Raw genomic sequence first — 22,008 nt, 5'->3', positions numbered from 1 at the left:
GGAAAGTTAATTTATGTTGTTTCTTTGAAAGTTGTTGGAAACAAGGAAACCTTCCTTCCCTAACCTTCTCCCTTTGTTGTGATTGAGATCTGAAAAGATTACTTGTAAACATGGAATCAACCAAAGGTATTGTCTCCTTTTAACTAGAGATGTATCTTTTCTCTTGGTTCCTGAAGGTGTTTGTATGCATCCACTGTGTCTAATTTATAACCTGTATTTTTTAGAGGAAACTTGGTGGAATCCCGAATCTCTGAATCAAGATAGCCAGGACTTCCTGCACCTCCTTTTGGGGCTGTTTGACCTGCTTGTCAGTGGAGCTAGTGAAGGAAGCAATGCTGTTCAGTACAGAGCATTGATGAATCTCTTACTTAAGGTATTATTTTTGTATTTGTTGCTCTGAATTATTAGTCATCAGCTATTATGCAATTACATTCATTTTAAGAAAACTGAGAAACGGATGGATTTAAGAAAACTGGTAAACAGATCATGCAACACTGCTTGTGGCATACAAACACTGTGAGAAGATGAAAGTCTAAGCTTCAGCTGGTTACGGACAACAAAAGTTAAAAAACCTCAAACAAACCACAAATGGACAGTTGAAGCAAAGGTGAAAACATAACACTGATTTCTAGGGCAAGGTCAAGAGCTTAAAGTTTGAGCTAAAAGTTTTGGTCTTGTCTCATAACAAAAGGAGGGGTTGCTCTATAAAATTTGTTAGTGTTTAAATATGGAAATTGAAAAGAAAACTTTTAGTATGTTTTCCTATTGTATCGTCTCATGGTTTTTCACATGCATCGAGCATTTCTGTGAAGAGAATAAGGAATTTTGGCAGTCTTGATTTGAGATGGCAGGGAGTAATAACTGTTCATTGTGAGGAAAATGAAATCAAGTAATTGACACAAAGCTGCTGTTACTGGAATTTGATGCTGTTTCAGCAAGAACAGCACATGACAAACACAAACAGAAGAAGGAAAGAATAGCATCGATTTCATAACAAAACTTGCTTCTGATGTTAATTCATGTATATAACTTTGTCTCATTTTCAGTCACTCCAAGACCTAGTGAAATTATACTGACATTGAGCTGATGAAGAGATTTGATTCAGTGCCGGACTAGTTAAAGGCTGTCAGCAGGAAAGGAAGGAGGTTATTTTGGTGGGAGGTTTTGACTGAGCGAGCTGGGTCATGCTTCACAGAAGAAGAGAAGAAATTTGGAGGAGAGACAACAGAAAGTTTGTGGAATGAGGTTAATAACGTCCTTGGACCTTGTGAAGGCAACAGCTGCAATAACAATTTGCTTCTTTCACTTGTGCAGTACTGTTGGCCTCCAGTTTTGAGGTTTTTTAATTTGAAAGGGACAAGACAGTTATTTTTGCCAGCTCTAGAACAGTTACATTAACTTTGATCTTAGTGGACTCGTGGAAAAGAGAACAGGCAAGAGTATGTCAGGAGCTGTATCAGTTGTTCTGTCAAGCTGTGTTCAGTCTGTGGGATGCTGAGTGGGCACTCTGCTTGATGAAAGCAGAGCTGTTAGGGTTCCAGAGAGCAACTTACAGACAGAAAGCATGATAGCTGTTGCCGGACCATGTACAAAGCGAGAACTTTAAATTGATTTGGGATACTATTAGGCAACAATGTAACTGCTTCAATTAAACTCATCAAATTTTGACAGAGAAGTTCTAAAGCAAAGTTAAGGTAATTGGATGTAAATGTGTGGCAAACTGAATTGACTCCTCTTGGAGCAGCTCTTACTGTTGGTAGGTGGAGAAGGAACTCTGATCTGTGTCAGGAAATAGAAGATAAACTTTATTTTGCACATAACAGTGTTCTTGCACAGTTGACATACTATACAAATGTTCACATGGATGTGTTTTCAGATTGTTAGGATTAATAAAATCCCTTCTAATACCTATAGACAAGTTATCTCCTAAATACACCAGCTGTTAAAAAACATCTGGACTTGTATATCCATGCATGCATCTACTCAATAATTTTTTCTTCTCTAAAGACACTGTTTCTAACTCTTTAGTTCCCTTTTAGTGTACTTCTTTGATGTGGGTGGTTTATCAGATATTTTGAGCGGTAGTTTACCAAATAAATAAAACAAGTTTCTTTTTTTTCTTTATTTTTTTTTCAAATCTTGCTAAATTTAAGGTACACCTAAAAGATTCAGAGGTTCTCTTCAAGTTCCTTTCCATTTTATGGACCTACAATTATAACCTTTCAAATCACCTGAACTATGAGGTCAGTGCAATGCTACAGACTCAAGCTCTGTATATCGGCTATGCGCTGCTTGAATCACAAACAAGCCAGAAAAAAAAACAGCTGCTATTGCCATCATCTCCAGGTAAAGTAAAACAGTATCCATCTCTCATGTTAAGACTTTATCATGGTATTTTTTAATTTTTTTCCAGTTTTGCTATATTTTGTACCGTGAAGGGTATCTGTAGTTATGTTTAGCTGCACTAGGCTGCACACAGCTCTTTTTTGCTCATTCACTGGTGCAGTTACTAGTCCAAGCTTGGATGTAAGTGAAGCCACTTTTTTTTTGAGTTTTAAAGTATTAAAGGAATACAGAGCTGTCCTGAAGGAGTCAGTTACAGCACTTTACTTTCTGTGCAGTATGAGGATGTGACAGTCAGTAGCAATATATGAACTCTGAGCTTAACCATGAGTATAAGGATTGTGATGAAGTTCAGAGACATGGATCTTGGAAGATTCAGGTTGGTTTTGTGCACTCTAGAGGTTTACAGTGAAAAGACAGGACTTTTTAATTCCAAAGTGATGTCGATGCCTCTTCAGGGACAGCTACAGTAAAACTCTGACCACTCACCTTATTCTCTTCTTTTCTTCCATCCTTCCCTGATTCTTTTGGCAGTGGTGATATCTTTGCTAATTAACTTGGGTAGTCCTGTGAGTGAAGTTCGAAGGGCTGCTCTGAACTGCCTTCATTCTTTGAGAGGGATAAAGGAGTCTCTATTTCATCCTGTTCTTCAGCATCTGGAGCAAAAGACAGAAGAGATTGTATCTGACCCTACATATATAACACAGGTATTTTTCTTGTTAAGGTGTACATTAATACAAGTTTTGTCTGCTGCTGTGAGCTCCCATCTTTTAGAAAAGAAATCAAGGTAACCAGGAAAGTTACTAGCAGACTGATTTATAATTTTTTTTTTAAGTTCTGTAAAAACATTCCAGTGATTTATTACATACAGAGAGCTGAGAATCTAAGAGGCATTAACTGTGATTTAGTTACAAATTAAGAACTCTGTGTATATCTAGATTGCATTATTGTGAAAGCATCGAATAAATGTTGTTTTAAGGCATTTTTATTGCAGGGAAAGAACTTAATTTTCACTTTGTTAATGAATTAGACTATGGGGACGCTCTTTGAGGAACTTGAGACACAAACAAAACAGAAATCCCAGAAGAAAAAATTGTTGGAAGCTTTGGAAAACATACTTGACTGTGTACAGAGCCCTATTTTCCCATCATATATTGCAAAAAACTTAATGAAAATTCTTCATGAAGTACATGGTGAGGTGAGTGCCACGTTTAGAGTTGTTTTATGGGTTCTACACTTGATTGAAAAGCTGAAATCAAATTTCATTTAGTAATAACGCTGTTAAATAATTTCATAATGTGTTAGATAACTAGGCATTCAGTTGACACCTCTAATAATATGTAGTTTTGCTGCACAGTATGATTTAGTGAAACATAGAACATTTGCATGCATCATCCAGGAATGCAATGGCTGCAACATTTTGCACTGGAATTTTTAAGGAAACTCCCTTGATATTACTAAAGAAGACTGTTTCAGAAGGAGATTCTTCCAGAAGAAATTTATTACCTTGATTAGATATCAGTGAATGTATAGAGTGTTCTGTACAGAATTGCAAAGTATTAAGTCGTACTATCAATTTTATTTATATATATTAATCTACTCTTACCTAGCATATTCAGAATTCTCCAAGTGCTGGAAAGTACATGAGTTAGAAGTTCAAAAAATGAATTAAATCATAATTTTTATGCTCTGTTCAGTTGTATGTGTCTTGAAAGGATTGCAATCTGCATAGAGGGTGAGTGTTCTTGCCTCACATTTGGGTTTTGTTGAAGACAGCAGTCATAAATCCATGAAAATATTACCTTAATTCTGTACTTTAAAAATATGAAATACTACTCTGCAAAACAGAATAGCAAAGTAACAGATGAGTATGTACTCCTGGTAATCTCCCATTAAGTCTTGTATTTTTACTCTTGAACAGCTGTTGAATAAAATATTAAATGCAATGTGTTACTAAAGAGGGGATAGGGATGTTGCAGTAAATTGAGGATGGATAAAAACTTAAAAATTTCCCCTGTTCGCAGATGATTCTTTCTCACCTCTTGCCTGCACTAGACCAGTTGCTAGAGAAGGTCTTTAAGAAACCTGAGGCAGTTTTGAAAGATGAAGTTATTCTCCTGCATCTAATCCTTGGAAAGTTTAATGAATATTCAGCACCCCTCTTGTGCAAGAATCAGCAGAGTCTGGATTTATTTATCAAAAGTCTGCATGCTGCCAAGAAAATATATGAAGAAATTCCACCATTTCAGATCACAGCACTTGGGCAGGTATGGATTTATGAAAGATCTTAAATTTATTTTTATGCCTAAAGAAACTAGCAGTTCTTTTTGTGTGAAGGAATCCATAGCTTTTGACCTGTCTTTCTTTTAGTACAAGTTTTTGAGGTTGCTGTAGTGTCTTTGAAGCGTCTAAACACCTGCAGTTCTTAGTTTTTTATCAGTCAGGAGAGAGCTTTACTTAATGTTTTTCTTCTGAGGAAAAATTGTCAACAAAATACAGTGGGTGGTAAATAGTCTCACTTGAAGGAGGCTACAAATTCAGGCCTTCTACTAGCCAGGTGTTGGCGTGTACTTCCCAAAGGCAGGCAACAGCAAGTTTGTTCCCCCTACTAGGCAAGTTGTGTGAAAAATTTCAGGAATCAGTATATGTCGGTTAGGTATTTCACAGGTATACGATTTGTATCTAAGGATTCCTGGATATGTACAAATGCATAGTTAATATGCAAATTATTGCTATACTAACGTGTGTGATTGTGCGTGTCATACATGATCTGACGTATCTAATTCTGTGATTTTTTTTATCCTCTTGCGGTAAACCTCTCTGCATCCTTTCTTTTTTTCCCTTTTGTAGATCACTAAACCATTCTTTGCAGCTGTGTCAGATGGGATGGTGCAACAGAAGCTACTAAAAGTATTGTTTGACTTACTCTTGAACTGTAAGAACCCGCTTTGTGCCCAGACAATTAGCAGTGTGTTTAAAGGGGTAAGTGGCAAACTCCAGATCACAGAAATATGTTCAAACCTGTTGCAGTGCGATTTTGTGCTGCTGCGTTCAGTAACACTTGTTGTTTATATCATTTATAGCGTGAAAGGAATCAGAAACTGTTTGTCAAATAATAGAGTGGTGTTAATGGCATGGAAAATTTCTTAAATGACCGCTTTTAGAAGCTATTTCTTTAAAAGCCATGTATCAGTCATTTACTACACTAAGTAAAATAATTCTTCAGAATTCACTTCTTTCTGCTGCGCTGATTTTCATCTTCTGGGATATGACTTGAATGTGTGGATTATATATCTGTATGTGCATGAAAGGGATGTGTTTTTAAAAAAAGGAGGGAACACAGATATATGACGTGACACATAGTTCATTGGTGCTTGCATTATTGTTTTGTTTCAGATTACAGTGTGTGCTGAGCAGATTGTCAAAGAACTGGAGCCTCCTGAGAAAACGAAAGGTCTTGCCACTGTTCAACAAACTAGAAGGCAGAAAATGCAGCAACAGAGGTAAAATAACTAGAAACCCACAAATATTATCTGTACAGTTTGAAAACAACACTTGTCTTAATACATTGCATAGTTTGTATTGGAAGCATAAACATCTCTTTCTTCTTTTCCCCTGCACAGTAAAATAACTCTGAGCTACTTTTGGCAGGGGAAAAACAATTCATGTTGCTGTTTGAGAACAGATGGAAGAACAGTTAAAATTAAAAAAAAAACATCAGCATTTTTAATCTTGACATTTGCTTTTATAGAATCTGGCTTGACACAGTTGAACAAGATTCATTTTTGTTGATATTGAACTTGGTTTGTAATATAGATACATGGACAGATTACACACACATGGCTGAAACCTACAGATGCTCATCAAAATACTCCTATTAGTTGACTGAAAAACAGTATTTTGTTTTTGTTAAAACAGTAATATAATCAGTAATTTTTAGATCTTTGTCTTGTAGATCTTTGTCTCTCAGTTCTCCTAAGGAAAGAGCTGCTTTGTCCACTGTACTTAATCTCTTCTTTAAACATTGTCTTTCAGCCTTTGTTGAAACGGGATATTGACCTAGTTTGACCTACAATAGTTGGTTTGATTTAGAAAAGCTGTTCTTATTTTCCTCCCTTGACCTTTTTTAACACTCATCACCTATTAGATTGATCCGTCTGTAAATTGTATCTGTCAGAGTTTATAAACACACAAGCTCGCACACACCCCAAATGCCTGCTTAGTCAGTGTGTTAACCACTAGTAGTTCCAAAGATGCAGGTTTCCTGGATGGCAAGCAGATCATCTATTGGATATTTATTTGGTAATAGGCTTTATTTTTTTCCAACAGTAGTCTTCATTATGTACAATCTTTGTATACACAGAAGGCATGCTGTACTTGTTTGTTTTTTCGAGTATGGTCTGAATTTTCTGTTGATTGTTTAAAATGTGTTGCTGCTTCAATCCAAAGCCCACACATTGCCACCTCTCCCAGGAGCAGCAAAGACATTACTATGTGAAAGAAAGTTTGCCTTTTTTTAATTACTTTTGTGTGTGTTCTCTGAAACACTGTACTATTTCTTTTGCAAATGTATATCCTCGTTGTTTGTCTTATCTTTTTAGAAAGCCTCAAGATGGAGAATTGGCACCAGAAACAAGCCACTTCAGCTGGCAGAGGGTTATGCTTATTCTGGAATTACTGCAGCACAAGAAGAAGCTTCGACGTCCGCAGGCATTGGTACCTGCTCTTTTTAACCTGCTGAGCAGGTAATGGTGCTCCCATTACCCAGGAGTTCTTGAGCCCTCTCAAGTGCAGCAAAGCACTCCAAAGCATTAAAATGTTGGCTACTCTGTTCTGTCTGCTTTGTTGCCATGTCTTGTAATTTAGCTTGCCTTTTTGCTTGAACTTTTTTTTAGGTAAATCAGAGGAGGGAAATGGGAAGTTATGATGATTTTTTTTCCTTTTAAACAATGTGATGGGCTTTTTTAAGATTTTTACCTGATGCATAGCTTTTATTTGAAAACTGTGTCTGTCTGACAGAGGGGTTGGGATTGGCAAGAAGGATTAAAACTGGCACAATTGACAAGAATTGTGTCTTCAACAGAGCTAAGCTTTAAAATTCCTCCCAAGGCATGGTGGAACAGTCTTTGTCCATCCAGTGCAACCTAGGAAAACTATTGCTTTTCCTGCCAGCCCTATCTCCAGACACTTAGGAAAGTTTACATATAGATTGGGTATTTTTCTTTCCTTATGACTTCCTTTACATAGACTGGCAGTCATAGTTCAGGTTATACTTACACTTTTGACAGTGCTTTGATAGATGTCTTTTATAAGACCAGTTGATGCAGTTGAAAACAACAAAAAAAGAAGAGATGCTTTTTGGCAAAGGTTTTTTAGAAGCTTTGATTTAGAACTTCTGCAGAATTAAGATTACGGTATTTTATTTGTGTCTTAATATGCAGTTTGGTCTCTTATTTTTCTGTCTCCTTTTTTAATCTCCACGTTGTTTCCTCAATGTATAGGTGTCTGGAACCTATGGCATCAGAAGCAGAAAATATGGAATATACAAAGCAGCTTATCCTCAGCTGCCTGCTAAGCATCTGTCAGAAATTGTCATCCAATGGTAGCAAGGTCCCAGCAGGTAAAAATCATCAGAATCATTTCTTAGTACTTCTAAGGACTGCATTAAAACAATGGTCTCTAAATTTTTTTTTTTTAGTCCACACTGTATTATTGAGGAGAGATTCCTCCATAAGAGTATACAAGTTTGCCTTCCTAATAATTTTTTGTAGATCCGTTAATTATGCAAATTGAAACCAGTGCTGTGTACTGTTCATTCCTATGTGGTTGACCTTTAAAGTCTTAAACAGTGAATGTTTTTTTACTTGCAGATATCCTTGACAAAGAAAAATTCAACGTGGAACTGATAGTTCAGTGCATCAGGATATCTAAAATGCCCCAGACGCACCACCATGCACTGCTGCTCCTTGGTGCTGTTGCTGGAATGTTTCCCGTAAGTAGCACCTGAAATTTATGGGTCAGCTCTTCTCTTCGGGTTCCACATGTTGGGTAGAGTGATGAACATACAGAGCTGTTCTATGGAGAGAAACTTTCAGGCAAAATATACAGGTTGCCTCCCCTTTTATGGCTTTTTATTCCATTTTACTTGAAAATAACTTCTGACTTGATGCTTTGGTCACTGTTTGTGGCTTTACAGTGGAGCACATTAGAAATGGAAGAAGCTTTCTGTCAACAGCCCTGCCTCATTTTCTCACTGTGGTCACCATTCTCATGCCTTGTTTCTTCTTTCTCCTGCTTTTTTGTATAAAGAGAGAAAACACCTGGCCTGATAGCACGTGTTCTTACAGTTTCTATCTTGTACAACACTGAAAAATGTAGTTGTAGTTAATGATAAAACCAGATTGGTCTGATTTTAATTGAATGAGAAACAGGCTTTTTCTTCTATGGATTGAAATTTGACTGTACATTCTTCTAAGTAAGATTTTTTTGTTTTGAAACTATAAAAGCAGCAAAATGTATCCAGATGTATCAAACTCAGTTTGCATCTTTATATTTACCTCAGTATTTCACACACTTCGAAAGAGCATTTTTTCCAAAAGGCAAAACTGTAATGTTTTTGACAAATTTTTGGAGGATTTTGTGGTTTTATTGTTTGTTTTTTATTTTGTCTTCATCTTACTACCATAACCCGCTATAGAACCAAGTGTTTGTTTACAAGATTTTCAAGGCTAGAATACAAAGAAACATTTTGTATCAGTCTCATCTCTCTCTTAATATATGAAACACTTCTTCCATTCACTGAATGAAAAATGTTCCCTTAATTTCTTGCTCTAAGTTTCATAATTTCTGGCAAAATCTAGGAAACTAACTTTGAGCTAGGTGACACCTCTAATCCTGCTCTCTTAAAATTAATTACTGTGGTTATAATTTAGGGCCTTGAAAAGCCAAAAATTTAAATGAGCACGTTTGATTTGCATTGTATAATTGTAGATGTTTTACAGATATAAAAATATGGGTGAGTGGGAAAGGTATGAAAATGACTGGAATCTGTGCCACAATCACATTTGTGCTTCTGCAAATCTCCTCATAGCTGCTTTTGCTTCTTATATTACCATGTCTCTGAGTGGAAGGATACAAGAGTTTTTTCATCAGACTAAACACTCCATTTCCACTCTTTAATTAATTGCTTGGAAGTGTCTTGGTTTCTAAATAATATTTAGAACTATGCCAGTCACATAGTAAGTAGTATTAAGGAACAGTATACATTTAAAATTAGTTTAGGGAGATTTTGGAACATACTCATGATTCTCCTTTTTTTTAATTATAGGAATCTAGTGGCATTTGTGGGAATGAGGAATGCCTTAAGGTATAATATGCATAGTAGGATAAACTAATTTCATCTGTTCTTTTCCAGGATAAAGTTCTTCATAACATTATGCCCATTTTTACATTCATGGGAGCAAATGTCTTGCGTCTGGATGATACTTACACTTTCCAAGTAATTAACAAGACAGTGCAGATGGTTATTCCTGCTCTTATTCAGGTAAATTTGTCTACCTAATGGAAAGATTATTAATTAAGTAGAGTAAATTATTTAGAATATCGATGGCAGAATAAGTTTTCACCTATTCTAGGATTATTTTTAGATAGATTATATGTAGTAACTATATTAACAGCCTTCTTTGTGTCTTACCAACTGAGTTCATCAGACTAGTGCTTCTTTTCAGGCTTTTGGGTTTCTGCACTTTATAAATGGTTTAGCCAAAATTATCAGAACTGTATACATGAAGAGGACTTGAAACATACTTTAAATTCAAGTTTTTCATCATAAAAATAACAGGCAAGTTCAGTAGAGGAACCACTGGAAGTAAAAACTGGTCATTAGTCCTATAATAATATGACATAGTCATATCAATAGTAGACATGGTGTGAAAGAAGTGGAAAGGTATAGTATTTGACGAATGTTTTTTTAATTCCAGCTGGTGTTTTGGGGGCTTTTCTTGGTTTTGTCTGGAAAGCTTACATTAATGGCTATAAACTGAAACAAAAATATATTGTTGTTTTCAAAGGTTTTTTTTCATTTAGATTTCACTTGCACCTAATAAATCTTAATTCTAGATTGTTAATAGATCAAACATAAAAAGTGCTATATAAATTTCTTACGTAAAAATGAATTGGAAAAAATATTGTCTTCTAACAATGGGCTGGGGATTTCCCAGAGTATTTTTAATATGTATACATGTTTTTCATCCTCTTGCAGTTCTCTGTTGAAGAAATCAAGTTGTTATCTCTATTTTTATGTATTTGTTGTGGGTTGTAAACCCACAACAGTATTTTTTTATCCAAAACTTTTCATAGCAAACACAAGTTTCTGTGACAAGTTATTCACAGCACACACAATTATTACACGTGGCAAGAGCCTAATGTTACTTGCCTGAGAACACGTAGACTATGTATATGATTTTTACTAGGCCATTGAATACCAGAATTACAGGCAAAGTTTTCAGCAGGATGTGGCATCACTTTCTCTTAAATTCCTGTTTGTTTCAGCTCATGCCAAATAGCAGGTTTTCTCTTTTTTTCCTTTTTTCTTTTCTGCTTTTTCTTTTTTATTTTATTCCTTTTTTCCTTTTTTCCCTTTCCTTCCTTTTTTCCTTTTTTTCCTTTTTATTCCTTTTTTTTAATTCTTTTTCTTCCTGTTTTCCTTTTTTTCCCTTTTCTTCCTTTTTTTCCTTTCTATTCCTTTTTTATTCTTTTTCTTCCTTATTTTCTTTTTTCCTTTTTATTCCTTTTTTCCCTTGTCTTTTTCTTCCCTTTTTTTCTCTCTTTTTCTTTTTTTTTTTCCCTTTTATTTTGAAGCATCTTCCTTTGACACTGAAAAGGAACTGTGTGACTGAAAACTTAACTGTGAAGCACTTACATTTCCGTTGGGATTCCGCACTTAGCAGTGCTGTTATCTGGCACGTGGTGCTTTCTCCCGTTTTGTGAAATTACGAGGAAGAACTTACACCCGTCTGCAATAACCTGTTTGAGCTGCTGTACCTGTTTGTGCACAGGCTGAAGACAGCGATTTGTCAGAGTCCTCGGGCAGTGTGGAAGAGGTGGTGATAAAGATCATCCGTGTGTTTGTGGATGCCCTGCCCCATGTGCCGGAGCACCGGCGCCTGCCCATCCTGTCCCAGCTCATCACCACGGTGGGGGGAGACAAGTTCCTCTGGGTGCTCCTGGTGCTGCTGTTCGAGCAGTACGTGACCAAAACTGTGACAGCAACGTCCAGCACAGACAAGGTTAGCAGACTGATGGAGTCAACTTTTCCCTTGAGAGACTGATCTTCCCCTTTCTGTTTGATTTTTGCCTTTAAGAAGGTTCAGGATAAGCCCCTGGGTTATGCTGAAAAAGGCAGTGAGCTCTGAGCTTGTCCTATAGCAGAACCTGCTGGTGGTGTTGGCTGTGGTTTGTAGTGCACAAACAGTATTGTTTTGTCCTGGAGCCTGAACAATAAATCAGATCACATTGTACACCAATCCTTGGCCTGAAGAGCTGATTGGGTAATTATGAAGTGCTTCAGTTTTACAGAGGTTGGGTCTTTTTCCTTGAATTGTTTTTGAAACATGATACTGGTCTTCCTGTATAGACCAAGTAAAAAGCTCTGTTATGTTTTTGTGTAGGCAGGCCCTCAGATTAGATGAAAGGGTAGTTTATGGGCAAAACTAAAAGAACTCTTATAGTAACATGTGTCTGAGAAGATACAACAGTCTCTGCTGCAGCCGTTTAATCTCTCTCTACACCCTCTGAAACTATGATCTCTCCAAGAGCTTGCTGCTATTACCCTTGGTGTTAATCCTGGCAGTGTCCAGCTCAGCATGGCATTTTCACAAACTCACTAAGGAGTTTTTGAGTCTTTTTTATCATTACTAATTTTTTTTTTAATTCTTCAAATGTTTCTTTTTTTGTTTCTAAACCATCGACAGGATGCAGTTCTGGAAGCAGACACTGAATTTTGGATTTTCATCTGCTGCGAATTTAATGTACGTTCACAGTTCCAGAGCATGATGAAAATAATCCAGTACTTGACAGAGCTGCCAGAGAACAAAGAAGGTAACCACAAAACAAAGCCAACAAATGCTTGTAAACTTTTCCATTACCAGGGACAAGAAGTAATGGTTTTGAACTAAAAGCGGGTTTATTCAGACTAGATATAAGGAAGAAATTTATTTTGAGAGTGGAGAAACACTGGAACAGGTTGCCCAGAGAGGGTGGTGGTTGCCCCATCCCTGGAAATGTTCCAGGCTAGACTGGATGGTGTTCTGAGCAGCTGTAATTTTACTTTGTTTCTGTGATCAGAAATTAAATATCTTTTTCTCTTGGACTCAAATTTATTTTGTGAATGTTTTCAACAGATGATCCTGGGCCAAAAAAGTCGGGAACATGCAAGACAAAACCAAAAAATCAGGATGGGCAGCTCTTTAATGTGGAGTCTCACTCCGACAAACAACTTCGGCATTTCAAATTCTTGTCAGTCTCCTTCATGTCACAACTTCTGTCCTCTCAGAGCTTTGTAAAAAAGGTAAAAATAGCAGATTGCTTTTAAACTGACCACATTAAATAATTGTGTCATACTGTAATATATGAGGGTTTTTTAGTTGATAAATGTAAAAGATGAGGTTAATTTACTTTTTAGTATGACTTTATATTCAAAGGTGTGAAAGAATACACTGTCCAGTGCATCTTGCTGACACCTTTACTGATACAGTTTTTTAACTTCTCAGTAATGTTAATTATTTTTAATAAGGCTTTTCTAGATAGACTCTATTTGTGTAAATCCAAGTTTGCTGTAGGATTCACGATTCATGCTACTACCTGAAAAGACAAAATGCTACAAATTTTAGGCTCCGACTCTAGCTGGCTGTAATCCCAGTTTTTCAGCTGCACGTCATCCACCAGCATGAAATGTATTTGTTACTGTGATGGCCCAAGTTTCTCAGATTTTCTTCTAGAATGATGGCTCAAGTACAAATGTGGGGCCTCATAATTACCATGTTAGAGGACACTTAATTCTAAACAAATTTGTGTATTCTGGAATATTAGTTTAATGAGGGGAAGTAAGTTTTCACATTTAACATTTTCCTTCCTGCTTTTTAAACTAGATAGTTGAATGTGAAGAAACAGAAGAGCTTCAGGAGTTGGAACAGAGGTATGTTTAAATCTGCTCCACTCCTCATATTTTTAGTTTTTACTGCAACCTGGGAATATTTTCCAAGTGTAGTCCCATTAGAATATCTTTTTCCCCAAAGCAACTTTCTTCCATGTCCTTTGCAACCAGCAGTATTTATTATGTGCAAGTTACTTGGGTTTTGTTTTGGTTTGTGTTTTCCTCTCAATAGAATGTGGGGTGTTTTATTTCTGAAAGATTACTGTACCCAGTATCTTTTTGTATTTTTGATAGTGCTTATTTACATACTTGGTGATAATTACCATGCTATTTATGATTGAGTCGCTAAAAGAATTCCAGATTTTTAGCAAAATTTATTGCTTCATTAGTAGGGTAAAAAAAATCTTTGCCCCTATACTGGTGTAATAACAGTACTAGAGATCACAGATCACACTTGTAGCCATTGTGATGTAAAAGCCAATGATGCAAAACTGAGGGTTTCTTTTGCAGAGGCCTAACTTTTATATTTGTTCTGGGAGAAAAAGGGTGTAGGATTTATTTTAAATGCTGTGTTTCTACAACACTTGTCTTTAAACACCTGTATCTTCCCAGGCTGTTTTTGTTTTAAAGCTGAGTTTTTAAGCAGAACTACTGTTGTGTGTAGTTGGGGGTACCAGGTAGACAACTTTAAGGACATAGTGGACATGATCTGCTAGTCTCTCCATTAGCTGTTGCATTTCCTTTTATTTTTGTTGTCTTGTGAAATTTTATGCTTTCTGGTAATAAGTGGTCTTCTCGAGTCTCCTTGTTACTTATTAAAATACACTTCCTTTCTAGGCTATTGGAAGAAGTTCTTCACTATATAAACACTGTGGCATCTTCAGTGGAAGGAAACGTGGACAAGCCAACAGCCAAATTTTGGAGGGTTCTGCTTAGCAAGTGCTATGATATGCTGGATAAAGTATGTCCCATTAGCCCTCAAGTCAGCAGTGGCACATTTATGCTTTTGCTTATTAGTATGATTATAAACTGTAGGATTTCATGTTGGATTCTGCAACCTGGTGCATCATGAGTTTAAACTCACCTGAAAAATAAGTACAGCTAACAGCTTCTTAGAAAAAACAGGGGAAAAAAATCAGGAATGCTTATTTCCTTTTTTTAGTATTCTGGCTGTAAGGAGTCATTTCACTATCTGTCTGGTGGAGAAGAATGGCTTTTGGCAGCATTTCTCACTGTTAACTCCTAAAGTTAATAATGCTAATGGAACTGCTTTAAATTCCATGAAGAAATACACATCCCTATTCTTTTCTTTCTAGTATTTTTCTGATTAGAAGTATATTTGTAGAGTTGGACTGGCTCTCTCGTTGCATGCTTTGGAGCATGTTTTGGAGTGCTTTTACAGCTTCAATTTTTTTTTGCCTGTGAAGCATACTCCAGTCTTCATGACATACATGCAGAGGGCACTGGCAGAACTGTTCTAGGGTAAGGAGGGATAGCTCAGCAGTGTAGACAAAAGCAATTGCTGAGGAAATCTCAGAGCTAGCATATCGTAACTGCTTAGCAGCCAGTAAGCACAGACTGACAGGAACCTGCTTTGTTGCTTTACCTGCCTCAGATACAGCCCATCTTCTCTTCTTTGATGCTGAAACCCATGAAGGAAGTTGAAGCAAGTTTGCCTGTTGTATTTTGAGGCTACCATGTCTCAGTGCATGGAAGAGCTTTTATTATGTCGTTTTGTTTGTGTTTTCTTGTAGGTCAATGCCTTATTGCCAACAGAAACCTTCATCCCTGTGATTGGGGGACTGATGAAGAATCAGCTGCCATCTGTGAGGCGCAAGGCCATGGACCTTCTGAACAATAAGGTGCAGCAGCGCACGAAGTGGCAGAAGAGCCAGGTGAGGCAAAGTGATTAAACCCAGTTCCTTTAGCAAAAGTACCCAGAGATTGATTTAGAAATGCTTGGCTCTGTGTAAAGCTGCCAAGTACCCGTGCCAAGCCTGGTAGGCAGCCCTTGAGTGGTGAGAAGGAGGATACCTGCCAGCAGTTACCTTGCAGGTCCTGAGTTTCTAATTATATGCCTAACGCGTGTGTGCTCTTGTCCTCTCAGATCCTGCAGCTCTTAGAGCTAGTTCCTGAGCTCATTGCTATTGTGACGTGTAAAAGAAAGGAGGAAGAGGAGGAGCAAGCCATCAACAGGCAGACTGCTTTGTTCAGTCTCAAACTACTCTGCAAAGGTTTTGGGACAGAAAATCCAGCACCGTTTGTACCTGTTCTGAAAACTGCCGTTGATCTTATTTCTTCAGAGAAGGAGGAGAAAAATGTGATGGGAAGTGCTTTGCTCTGTATAGCTGAGGTCACCTGTACACTGAAAGCCCAAGCAATACCTCATCTTCCAAGGTACCTTTGGGTTCTTTTTAACAGAACCAATTATAGCAGGAATTAGTTGCACTAAAATGCATTACTGAAGGAATGCTGATGAAGGCCAGGTGGCAGGCTGCCCACATGTGTGTTTTGTGTAGATAAGAATAAAAGTATTTGTAGTGTTTCAAGGTGCTTCCTGGTCATAGAACTGAGAAGCTAGTGGGCAAATTGCAAGACTTTAACAATCTACAGTAGAATTCCTTATGGATTCTGCTACTTTGACCAAAGAGATAATTTTTATGGCTTTAGAAAAGTCAGACCATATTCTGTATTGAATAGATTGCTTTTAAAAACATGAAAATGAGTACAGTTGAAAACCCTGCATACCACATTATTTTATTCTCCCTATTCAAGAAGAATTCAAGCATCTAACTTGTTACTTTTAAGACCGGTTTATCTCATTACGAATATACGTTTATTATTGTTATTTAATCTTCAAAGGTAAGTCTTTAAACAACCTGTTAAAACCTTGTGAAAGCTGTCCCTCTCTATGGCAGAGAGGTTGGACTAGATGATCCTCAAGATCCCCTCTGACCAAAATCATTCTATGACTCCGTGTTTCTGAACCTAGTATCCTTCACTAGCTTCAAAAAAAAAAATACGGCAGAGAAGCCCAGAATATACTGAGTTTTCTCAAATACACATGCAAAAATTATGTGAGAATTGTCCCTGCAGGCCTAATGGATGGATTTATTTGATTGGAAACGTACTTCCAAATGGTCAGTTATTTCACCTTTCTCTGTTTATGCTTGGATATTCACAGGCTGATGCCGGCACTGTTGAAGACTCTAAAAAGTAAGAAGGAGCTTGTCTCCAATGAGATTTACTTGCTGAGTGCTGTCACTGCTCTGCTTAAGGTTGCAGAAACACTACCACACTTCCTTAGTCCTTACCTTCTGGATTGCTTGTTGCAGGTGAGCTATGTGACTCCTACAGATATGTAAAGGGGGGATGAGATATGCCCAAATCCCAGGAGAAGCCATAGAGATCACTTTTTATCTCTCTGAAACTGTAGTAGGAATGTGTTTCAATTGTGTGAAAGGTCATAACGTACTAGTCTTCTACTTATTTCCTTATGCATATAACTCAGGTACAGAATATAAAAGCATCTCCTACTCTTCCCTCTGATGGGTTATAGTTTGCCTCTTTGAAAAAGGAGAGGAATCCCAAAAAATCCTTCTGTAACATCCACAATCTTCTCAAATGTGTATCTAACAGCTCTTGTTAGAGTAATTCTTACCCTCTGACGCTGACATGCACGTTTTTTCAGTGTTTGTCTTCTGAAGACAGCAAAGCTCTGCACACAAGACAACTTAATGTAAGGTGCTTCAAGTGGTGCAAACAGCAAAATTCCCATCTGACATTTGCAACAGACAACCACTGTAAAATAAGTTCTGCAGTTGCTTTAAGTGGGCCTGACTTTTGTTGCAATTCCTGATAGGTTGTCCGCTTGGAAAAGATTGTGGCCGAGTTTGGTCCTTCTTCCCAGATAAGCTTACGTGTAGCATCGCTGAAAACTATCCTAGCTACAAGGCTTGCTCCCCGAATATTCTTGCCTGCAGTTACCAAGTGTTACAGTGAAGTGGCACATACCCGCAAGGTAAGCATTTTTTTTTTCATCCTTTTGCATTGTGATAAAGAAGAAATTAAAAAAAAAAAAATAAAAAGAAAGAAAGGAAACAAGCAGTGCAAAATTTGGTTCATCTGTCTTGGCTGTGTCCCCTCCCAACGTCTTGCCCACCATCAGCCTGCTCACTGGGGCAGCAGAGTGAGAAACAAGGGAAGTTTTAACACTGTCCAAGCACTGCTCAGCAACAGCTAAAACACCGCTGTGTAATCGGCATTGTTTTGGTCACAGATCTAAAACACAGCACCATTCTTCATAGCACAGCTGCTATGGAGAAAATTAACTCCATCCCAGCTAGCCCAGACTAGCACAGTCTTTATATTGTCTCTCTTTTGTTGTGTACTGCAACACTGATTTGGGAAAGGTAGACCTGGGAGAATTCCATCAGTTTAATGTCCTTAGCATGCTAGATGAGATCATCCCACTCATAAAGGCCTTTATTTATATTCTGGGAACATGAGTTGATTCAGAATTATTTCTATTATTGGAGGGGGGGGGATCAAACTCTTTTCAGGAATCCTACTAACTTAAGCCCCCCAAAATACAGGAAAAGGGTTATCTATTTTATTGACAGCATTTTAATGAGTAAATGTGCTAACTGCAAAAATCCAGTTCCCCACTTATGGTTCTCAGTTACTGTCAATGTCACAGTTGCCTTTGCATTGCCTTGCTTATGTTTTGACAGAGCTGCCTGGGTCCCCTTATGAACATTTTGAGGGAGCACATTGTTGCTATGGAGAAGGAGCACCTGATCTCCCATCAGCCTGAACTTACAGCGTTTTTCATTAAAGTCCTGGACTTCCGAACAGACCATGCCCAGGTAGCTTGGTTGTGGGGATGAGCAGCAGCAGCAGCTACGCCTCCATGTGCTAATTCTATCTGTTGGGAAAAAAAATATTAGTGGATTCCATTGCAAATGTGCTCTTAAATTCTAGGTATCAAATACTCTGTTCCAGAATCGTTCTTGCGGTAGAAAACATGATCGTTAAGTATTTAGTCTGAAACAGACAAAAATGAAACATGCTTTGAAAGCTGAAATTCTTACATTTCAAACTTAGAATTGTTTTCTGATTCTTCTAGGATGATTTAGAGGAAGTTGGTAAGACAGAGGCTTACATTATTGATTGTCTAATAAGTATGGTTATGAAACTTTCCGAGGCTTCTTTCAGGCCCCTCTTTTTCAAGGTAAGAAGTCTAAATGTAATTCACCTGCATTAGCATATTTGTATTTTCCAGTGCACAGACACAGGAAAGAGCTAATCTGCCTTTCACTTGCAGCTCTTTGATTGGTCCAGAACAGAGTCTACCTTAAAAGACAGGCTGCTGACATTCCACCGAATAGCCGATTGCATTGCAGACAAGCTCAAGGGTCTCTTCACCCTGTTTGCTGGTCACTTAGTGAAGCCATTTGCTGAGACACTGAACCAGGTCAACATTTCTAAAACTGGTAAGTTGTCCGTTCCTGCCTACAGAGAGACATGGACAGGCTCAGAGAAATTAATTATAATTGCTGAAAGTTTAGTCTTACAGGATTTACTTCACAGCACACACCTGTCATTTCTCTCTTCTATCTTTCTCTGGTGAGAACATCTTTCTCGGTGGAACCAAAGGACATTTTTCAGCCATGGGTTCTGGGCTGCCATTACGAAGTTGAGACCACATGAAAATTTTCAGTGTCAGTCCCAGTGAGTTCCCTAAGTATGAAATTGTGTGGAAAGAGGGAGATTTGTTTCTATTTGGGTTTTTAATTTTTTATTCATCGACTTCTCTTATATGCTACCTAGCGTATTCAGATGGCTCTGCTTTCTGGGCAAAAATAATTCTTACTAGTTTGTATGGGAAACTATTTGCCCATCCCAGCTTTAGTAATCTAAAGAAATTCTTCATATCCACAGGTATGGCCAAGCACTCTTTCTGTAGCCTGTGGTTATTCCTCTTTTATCCTCATCAGTCTGTGAAGGGCAGCGGCAGACCTGCTGGCACAGCAGCTAAAAGACAGATAACATATTGCATCCACTTTACTGTTCTGAGCGATGAGTACACAATTACTATTAGCTACATTCACAAACTAGCAGTGTTTCTATATTGTGAGGAAGTTTTGTGTTTTCATTTTGTTGGTTTTCTTTTCTTCTCTTTGATTGGTGTGTAGATGAAGCTTTCTTTGACTCTGACAATAACGTAGAAAAGAGCTGTCTACTGTTGCAGTTCACCTTGGACTGTCTGCACAAGCTCTTCCTGTTTGACACCCAGAAGTTCCTGAGTAAGGAAAGAACAGAAACCTTGATGCAGCCTCTGGTTGATCAGGTATTGACAAATTCTTAAAACAATTCATAGCTGTTTGGTTTTTTCCTCCATCTGATAGTTAAAAATATCAGGTGTCAAGTTAACAAAAAGGGGGGAATTAGTTCATTGTCTTTGGACTGCAGACAGTATTAACTGCTTTGCCTAAGGCTCTAAATTACTGATTACTTTTTTACCCTCTTTCTAAATATCTTCATTCTGTAAGAATGTTGTAAGAATTCTGTAAGAATGAATGTTGTTGAGCTCTTGCAGACCAGTGTTTTCTCACTGATGCTCTTTGACTTAACTCTTCAGTACCTGAAAGCCAAAGCTAGAAGTGCTTTTGGCTGGGTTTATCTGAGCCTGGATCTGTTTTACTTCCACAGCTAGAAAATGTGCTTGGAGGAGATGAGAAGTTCCAGGAAAGAGTGACAGAACACCTGATACCCTGCATAGCTCAGTTTTCAGTGGCAATGGCAGATGATTCTCTTTGGAAACCACTGAACTACCAAATCCTGCTGAAAACGAGGCACAATTCTCCTAAGGTTAGGACCTATCAGTATATTAACTGGTTTTCTTTGTTGTCTTAAAAAATGGGAACAGGGCGCCCAAAACCAGAACTTATTTAAGTCATTACTAAAATACCAGCCTAAATGCAAATACTGGTGCTGTACTATGGTACTCCCAAGTACAGCATGCTCTTCTGCTCTTACTGTAAGCAGTCAGTATTCCGCGTCTTTCATACTGTGTGGTTTGAGGTTTTTTAAAGATTTGGTAACTGCCGGAATAAGAGCTAATCTGTTTGTGTATAAAGACAGGGGCACTTTAGAGGGGGAACTGGGAGACAGTTATTTATCAGCTTTTAGACCTGTTTATTATATAATAGAGTTTTGTCTCCTATTTGACAGGTTATACATATTCAGGTAAAGTTACTTGGTTTTTCTTAGTGCTGAGCTAAGCCCTCATGCCAGTGAAGTGGCACTGTACCAGAAGGTTAAAGACCATTACATCAAATAACTTTCAGCAACATCTCTGCTTCTTGCAACCTATTTTTCATTTGGCATTATCTTAACCGAGATGTTAATATTTAAATGAGCTGAAAACTAGTTTCCTTTGGTAATGAAAGTGAGATTACAACCTTGATATGGAAATAAGGCAGGGGGGAGGGGGGAACAGGGAACTGTAGGGTAATGTTTGTTTCCTTACATAGATTATTGTTTTGGTATAGGTCCGATTTGCTTCCCTGCTTGCTTTGATAGAAGTTGCACAAAAACTGAAGGAGAACTACCTTGTCCTGCTACCAGAATCTATTCCATTCTTAGCTGAGCTTATGGAAGGTAATGTTCTAAACTGGCATTAGTGAAGGGTGACCTGTTTCAAAGGTTCAGACAAGCTAATTGCTATAACTGCTATAAATATTTCTAATTGGTATAGAGTGGCTTAAACTCTGCAAGATGCAAACTTAAAAGGATTATATCCAATACACATAAAGTTCAGTTAAATTACAGCCGTTTCTTCAGTGCTGTTGCCTGTGCACATCTCACCAGTTGTATGTTTTAGATCAGTGTTACAGTAGAAATAATTTGCTTAATTCAGTGGCAAAATATTTCTGAAAAATTGTTTCATACCTGATGTTTGAAGATGGTTCTGGTTTTGATGAGTGACAAAGCCTTCAAAGGGTCGCTTTGTAATCGTTGTTCTACTTAATTCCTGCCTTTTTTTTTTTTCTAGATGAATGTGAAGAAGTTGAGCAGCAGTGTCAGAAGACAATTCAACAACTGGAAGTAATTTTGGGAGAACCACTCCAAAGCTACTTCTAAGTTTATGCCCTTTGTTTTTAAATTTTGTCTGAATTGTGTTAGCTTCACACATTCAAGTCTAACAGGCAAACTGTTTTAACAATTTTTATCAGAGCCAAGATTTTGACTTTTTAATAAAATATTTTAAGAATATGGTTTTGTCATTTCTGGGTGGACTGGGGACTTACAACTTTTCCTCACCCGCTCTTTTCTTAGAAGTGGGAAACTGGAGCAGGCTCTAAGCAAATTCTGATAGCTGGGCACAGAGTGAAAATGTGAGACTCGCTGAACTCCACTGTGCTGAGGGCATACAGTTACTGTCCCAGTGGAGGGGCTGTCATGCTCCAAGCATGGTACTTACTGGACCCATGCACTATAATCCTGAA

At 37.7% G+C, this 22,008-nt stretch overlaps 1 protein-coding gene across 1 annotated transcript in view; it reads left to right on the top strand.

Moving 5' to 3' along the window:
- Window positions 1–21,790, top strand: part of HEATR1 (HEAT repeat containing 1) — a 35,962-nt gene extending 14,172 nt beyond the window's left edge. Inside the window, exons 19-45 of the mRNA XM_027900106.1 lie at window positions 225–373; window positions 2,154–2,346; window positions 2,878–3,050; window positions 3,374–3,541; window positions 4,368–4,610; window positions 5,194–5,325; window positions 5,740–5,846; window positions 6,945–7,088; window positions 7,845–7,963; window positions 8,214–8,335; window positions 9,758–9,886; window positions 11,400–11,630; window positions 12,315–12,441; window positions 12,744–12,910; window positions 13,491–13,537; window positions 14,333–14,456; window positions 15,250–15,390; window positions 15,603–15,892; window positions 16,680–16,830; window positions 17,358–17,516; window positions 18,229–18,363; window positions 18,624–18,728; window positions 18,822–18,990; window positions 19,693–19,847; window positions 20,210–20,368; window positions 21,052–21,160; window positions 21,555–21,790. Of these exons, the coding sequence (XP_027755907.1) occupies window positions 225–373; window positions 2,154–2,346; window positions 2,878–3,050; window positions 3,374–3,541; window positions 4,368–4,610; window positions 5,194–5,325; window positions 5,740–5,846; window positions 6,945–7,088; window positions 7,845–7,963; window positions 8,214–8,335; window positions 9,758–9,886; window positions 11,400–11,630; window positions 12,315–12,441; window positions 12,744–12,910; window positions 13,491–13,537; window positions 14,333–14,456; window positions 15,250–15,390; window positions 15,603–15,892; window positions 16,680–16,830; window positions 17,358–17,516; window positions 18,229–18,363; window positions 18,624–18,728; window positions 18,822–18,990; window positions 19,693–19,847; window positions 20,210–20,368; window positions 21,052–21,160; window positions 21,555–21,643 (4,037 nt within the window). The 3' untranslated portion in view covers window positions 21,644–21,790. The remainder of the gene's footprint in view (window positions 1–224; window positions 374–2,153; window positions 2,347–2,877; window positions 3,051–3,373; window positions 3,542–4,367; window positions 4,611–5,193; window positions 5,326–5,739; window positions 5,847–6,944; window positions 7,089–7,844; window positions 7,964–8,213; window positions 8,336–9,757; window positions 9,887–11,399; window positions 11,631–12,314; window positions 12,442–12,743; window positions 12,911–13,490; window positions 13,538–14,332; window positions 14,457–15,249; window positions 15,391–15,602; window positions 15,893–16,679; window positions 16,831–17,357; window positions 17,517–18,228; window positions 18,364–18,623; window positions 18,729–18,821; window positions 18,991–19,692; window positions 19,848–20,209; window positions 20,369–21,051; window positions 21,161–21,554) is intronic.
- The last annotated feature ends 218 nt before the right edge of the window (window positions 21,791–22,008 follow it).

The sequence above is a fragment of the Empidonax traillii genome, unplaced genomic scaffold (genome assembly GCF_003031625.1).
Source record: "Empidonax traillii isolate 1590-97213 ecotype Southwest subspecies unplaced genomic scaffold, ASM303162v1 scaffold707:size593822, whole genome shotgun sequence".
Lineage (NCBI taxonomy): Eukaryota > Metazoa > Chordata > Aves > Passeriformes > Tyrannidae > Empidonax > Empidonax traillii.
The sequence above is the reverse complement of the archived record's forward strand: the minus strand, read 5'-3'. Positions and strand labels throughout refer to the sequence as shown.